The sequence below is a fragment of the Terrapene carolina genome, unplaced genomic scaffold, assembly GCF_002925995.2.
Source record: "Terrapene carolina triunguis isolate 2854851 unplaced genomic scaffold, T_m_triunguis-2.0 Scaffold68, whole genome shotgun sequence".
Taxonomy (NCBI): domain Eukaryota; kingdom Metazoa; phylum Chordata; order Testudines; family Emydidae; genus Terrapene; species Terrapene triunguis.
This window is the reverse complement of record NW_020664419.1, coordinates 17,018,163-17,024,162: the sequence shown is the minus strand read 5'-3', so window position 1 is coordinate 17,024,162 and position 6,000 is coordinate 17,018,163. Positions and strand designations below refer to the sequence as shown.

Here is a 6,000-nt window from a genome sequence, read left to right as displayed (position 1 = left end):
GAGTAGTGATCAATGGCTCCATGTCTAGTTGGCAGCCGGTATCAAGTGGAGTGCCCCAAGGGTCGGTCCTGGGGCCAGTTTTGTTCAATATCTTCATTAATGATCTGGAGGATGGCGTGGATTGCACCCTCAGCAAGTTTGCAGATGACACTAAACTGGGAGGAGTGGTAGATACACTGGAGGGTAGGGATAAGATACAGAAGGACCTAGACAAATTAGAGGATTGGGCCAAAAGAAATCTGATGAGGTTCAACAGGGACAAATGCAGAGTCCTGCACTTAGGAAGGAAAACTCCCACGCACTGCTACAGACTAGGGACTGAGTGGCTAGGCAGCAGTTCTGCAGAAAAGGACCTAGGAGTTACGGTGGACGAGAAGCTGGATATGAGTCAACAGTGTGCCCTTGTTGCCAAAGAAGGCTAACAGCATTTTGGGCTGTATAAGTAGGGGCATTGCCAGCAGATTGAGGGACGTGATCATTCCCCTCTATTCAGCATTGGTGAGGCCTCATCTGGAGTACTGTGTCCAGTTTTGGGCCCCACACTACAAGGAGGATGTGGAAAAATTGGAAAGAGTCCAGCGGAGGGCAACAAAAATGATTAGGGGGCTGGAGCACATGACTTATGATGAGAGGCTGAGGGAACTGGGATTACTTAGTCTGCAGAAGAGAAGAATGAGGGGGGATTTGATAGCTGCTTCAACTACGTGAAAGGGGGTTCCAAAGAGGATGGATATAGACTATTCTCAGTGGTACCAGATGACTAGAACAAGGAGTAATGGTCTCAAGTTGCAGTGGGGGAGGTTTAGGTTGGATATTAGGAAAAACGTTTTCACTAAGAGGGTGGTGAAGCACTGGAATGGGTTACCTAGGGAAGTGGTGGAATCTCCTTAAAAACCTCTAAGGAAGGTCAGGCTTGACAAAGCCCTGGGTGGGATCATTTAGTTGGGGATTAGGTCCTGCTTTGAGCAGGGGGTTGGATTAGATGACCTCCTGAGGTCCCTTCCAACCCTGATATTCTATGAGGGAACTGTTAACTTCAGGTGCTCCCCAAGACAAACTGACCAGCAAAAACCCAAGGCCACAAAAATAGACCAGTTCTAGCAACTTGAGGGAGCCAGTAGGATTAACAGTGGCGAATAAATGATAAAAGTAAATAGATAAAAGTAAGTTTAAGTAGGTTAAACAAAATGCATTACTTAGGTTAGTTATTATGATTTATGCATAAAATGTTTATTCAGGGGTTTAGAAGGGATAGGTACGCAGATGAGGTAACTCAGTCTGCATAGAACAGAAGAGAAAAGATAGGTCATTGACAATAGGAAAGTGGATAAAACATAGGGGAAGAACATAGCAGAGACCAAAGATTTGGAAACAGTTGCCCTGTTCCCAAGAGAGGTAACTTGATCAATTTATTTTATTGGCTTATCTGTTTTTCCATGCATGTGTAACTGATAGGTGGTATAGCAGTGTCTTAAAACATACAAAATAAAGGCTACAAGTCTAAATTGGCATGGATCTCGTTTGTCACCCAACAAGACATAATATTTTTATTTGTAAAGTGCTTTGAGATCCATGGATGAAAGGTTCTATATAAGATGTAAGTGGTGGCATTAAAGTATAAGGTTTTCTTTTTTCCCCTTGAAGTCAGTGTGAGCAAGATCAGTCCCTTGTATAATAACTTACTGAAGTCAGACAATGGATGGCAATTCAGATTGGAATGATTTCTTGAAAATAACAGTACCTTGATGGAGGATTTAATGGTAAATATAATCTCTATTACAATTCTGTTGTATCCATTCTCATGCACAGTAATTTGGGAGAGTATCTACTCAGCAATGTTTAGCCACTGTGTGCATGTATGTGCATACAAAATATATAAATTATATTATGATATTGCTTGAATGGCATTGTATATTATTGGACTGGGAGCTTGAACTGTGTGTCTAGAAGGAATTATGTCTAATCCATTTTTATTTATTGTTCCATTACAGACACTGGTCGCAGCACAGAACTGATACTGAAGTTTATCCATGAAGTTATGCCATATATTTTAAAAGGAGAAAAATGGTGTCAACATGCCCCCATGTGGTTGTAGACTCCTATACACAGTACCAGAGATGAGACTACTGTTTGCTCACTATTCGGGAGAGATTTAGAGGCAAATCAATCAGTTCAGCATCAAATCCAAATAAAGTACATGGAGATTTAGTGGTTTTTCTTTAAATAATCCTGCTGCCCAGTTACACTGCAAAATGAAATGAATGTACGGAAGTGCTTTCCCCAAAAATCTTACTATCTCAAGTGGATTATGAAAATGTTTAATGGTCATTTATTTTCATTGAGGCTTGAGACAATCTGAAAGGGATCCCTGGGGGTTTTCCTTGCTTTGCTGATATAATTACTGCTGTTCTAACTTAGAATTTTAAGTGCACTTTTTTTAAATCAGGATTTCTGGAAAAAAACCCAACAGTTCTACAGATAGATGTCAGAACCATGATGTGACACTCTGTACATTTTGGTAGGTACCATTTGACATGGCTATTACTCACGTTTGCTGGCTCTGCGTGCTGGTTCAAGAAGTGTTATGTATTACAAAGTAATCAATTATATTAATTATGGGGTTTTTTTTAAAGAAAAAAAAGCAATTGAGAAATCAGGAATTAGAAGTTCATTTTTAGTAATCTGCTCTCTATTCCTAAATAAATCAATATTCAGAGACAGATGTATAATCTCTAGGCCTGAAAGTGTTCCCAACACTTTCAATCTCTCTTTGCTGTGAATGTTGACTTCAAAGAGAGTGGATGGCTCTCAGTAACTCACAGGACTGGGCCCATAATGACTTTCTTCTTGTAGTGATTTTAAGCAAGTTGATGAGTTTGCTTAGTTGGCAGAATTAGATCATTTTGCAGTGAAGGGCTGTATTCGGTGAGAGACTTTCTTCTGACAAAGTTTGCAAATATTTGTGAAAAGATCGGGTTTTGCATGCAAATATTCCTGAGGGAAAAACTGGTCATTTTACAGGCATAGCCTTGGTTCTGGGTACAATAGATACTGCCTTTCTGATAGCTGAGATCAGAAGAAGTTCTTCTCTTAAAAGTCATTAGATTTGCACTTTTGGGAGCATTAGAATATTTTTGGTATTGGGCCCGCAATGCTGGAGTTCATTCCTGTTGTTGGCTTCCAAGATCTCAAGTTTAAGAATAAAGAAATTGCCATTCTGCATCAGAGCAATGGGTCTTGAAGCCTAGAATCCTGTCTCTGAGAGTGGCCAACTCCAGATGCTTCAGAGGATGCAGCATAAAACCCCATAGTGTGCAATTTACATTTGTTGAACTTCAGGGCACAGTATAAGGTCCATTCATTTGCTCATTCTCTTGCTCGAAGTTGTGTGAACGATATCATAAATAACGCATGGGGTTTTTCAATTATTAGGAATGGTTTAAAAAAGGTTTTGCCTTGCATTATACCATCATGGCATCCAGAAATTAATTTTGATGATGCCACTCTTGACAGGGTTAATTTTAAACGTGATTTGTTGATTTAAAGTCATCCCAAGGCCTGGGCATTGAATACACATTACTGAAAATACAAATAATGAATAAGTCAATTAAAGGGCTGCAATTCAGAAGTTAATAGAAACACAGATATTAGGGATGGCAGACCCTACTGTATTTGGTCATCTTGTGTAATGCAGGACTGTCCACTACACTCCATTTTCTAGTGTTTTGTTTAATTTAGTTTTAAAAGACCCAAGTGAGAGACTATATGAGGTCTAATGGGTGTTACTGTCAAAAGGATTTTCCTGAAACTAGGACTAAAATTTTCCTTTCTTAATTTTATTCCACTAATCCTACATTTAAATCCTCGCCCTCTTTGGTGTTTGCCCCTTCATATATTTATTTATTTATATGTTTATTTATGTATATGTTTATTTATATGTTCTCTATACCCCTTAACTTTCTGCACAAATATAGATCTTTCAGTCATCCAAGATGGCAGCTATCACACTATGACCAGAGATAATTGGTTTCAGAACCCTAAACTCATGTCTTAGCAGCTACAAAGAAAGATTTGCAGTTTATCCTTAAGGTATATCTCTAATTCTGCTCTACCGCATATCAATGATTTTTCCAAAAATTGGATGCCTCATGCTTCCAATATTACATTTTTTCAAATACAGTATATAGCTCTTGTATGAATTATGTATGTATTTATACATATATATATTCCGTAAACTTTTTGACACAAATAATAATATTGAGAAATCTGATTTGCATTGCTGTGCCACAAGCCAACTAAATACAACAATCTAAAATTCCATTGGGGCATGTTATTCTATAGTTGCATAAAAATTGTTGAATTTATGCAACATAATTTTGAACCATCAATGTAACTTGAAAACACAAGAAAACTGAACTGAAATGATTGGATAATATTCAGAGATATGTTTTTTAATATTAAGGTTTTCTTAAACCTTAAAAAAAACCCAACACAACCCTTCCTGCATATTGTCTTTCACGCTCCACCACTTTCCTCCCCCCATTGAAGAATACAGGGTCTTATCTTGAGAAACGCTGATCAACTTTAACTCATATTGATTTTAGTGGGAAACCCCGACTGACTCCAATAAGAGGTATGGGAGCACAGAATCTCTCAACATCAGGATCATATAATCTCATGACACTCCTTACAGGGGTCTTTGTTCTACAATGCAAACTACATCCAAGGTATAAAGTTATATTTAACCAAACCCCAGCTGACAGCACTTTCTCTTTCTTCTCATTTTTCCACCACAACCAACATGCAGGATAAAGAGAGGTGAGAAGAGAGAGGTAGAGGAAGAAAGAGGATGGGGCTGAGGGAGTGAATGGTTAGAAGAGCCCACAGTCTTTCAGGTTTTCTTTGATTATGATGTCTGTTACTGCATTGAAAACAAACTTGATGTTCTGGGTGTCTGTGGCGCAGGTCATATGAGAATATATCTCCTTGTCTTCTTTCTTTAAATTCAAGTCTAGGAACTGCTTCTTGATGTAATTTCCTGCATCTTCAAATGTGTTTAATCCTAGTTGGAGACAACAGCAAATGACAAACATTTTTCATCAAAGGCTTCATAGCAGCTGATAACAAACAATTTTGTCAGGAAGATAATTTGAGGCACCCAGGCCTGAAAATTCTGAAATTAAGTTAAGCACCAAAATTCATATTTTATCATGTAAATAAGTGGTCTGGTTTGGGACTTGTCAAAAGGAGGAGAGCAGTAAATGTGAGAAACAGAGGAAGACATGAGAAAATAGAAGGACAAAAATGGAAAGGAAGAAAAGAATTTGAAAATAGAAAAGAAAGGACTGGCAGAAAGGAAGGTGAGAAATGGAAGGAGTAAAAAAAGGCAAGAAAAATCACATAAACCTCAAATTTCAAAATTGACTAGCAATTTTGGGTGGCCAACTTGAGACACCTTAAAGGGGCATGATTTTCAGAAAGTGCTGAGAACCCATCTTCTGAAAATTAGGCCCCTTTAAAAGGTGTCTCTAGTTGGGCACTCAAAATTGCTAGACCCTTTTGAAACAGCCTGGAAAATTGAGCTGTTTTTTCTACTGGTAAAAGAGTTGGGGGACTTGACAAAGGGAGGAGAGCAGTAAGTGGGAGAAACAGGAAGAGATGAGGAAATAGCAGGACAAAAATGGACAGGAAGAAAAGTGTTGAAAATAGAAATGAAAAGGCTTGCAGGAAGGCAGGCAAGAAGGAGAAAGAGGAAAAAGATCAAGAAAAAGCAAGAAAGCCAAATAGGTCTAAGGATGCAATATTTGTTTCTTTATGTAATTTTCCTGCATTGTATTTGTGCTTCCCTAACAAAAAGAAGGATCCTGGAAGGAGGTTCAGGGGATCCACTTTAAGCCAAGGGCACAATGTGGAGGAGAAAACTTTTGGCTGATTACTGCCTGAAGACAATGGTGGGCCTCAGTCATGTTTATGCAAGACCAGATCCTAAGCCAGTATCAG

General features: G+C 38.6%; 1 protein-coding gene across 1 annotated transcript in view; it reads right to left on the bottom strand.

Moving 5' to 3' along the window:
• Positions 1-4,871: 4,871 nt before the first annotated feature.
• Positions 4,872-6,000, bottom strand: part of GNAT3 (G protein subunit alpha transducin 3) — a 39,045-nt gene continuing 37,916 nt past the window's right edge. The window contains exon 8 of the mRNA XM_024194446.1: positions 4,872-5,062. Coding sequence (XP_024050214.1) covers positions 4,872-5,062 — 191 coding nt within the window. The remainder of the gene's footprint in view (positions 5,063-6,000) is intronic.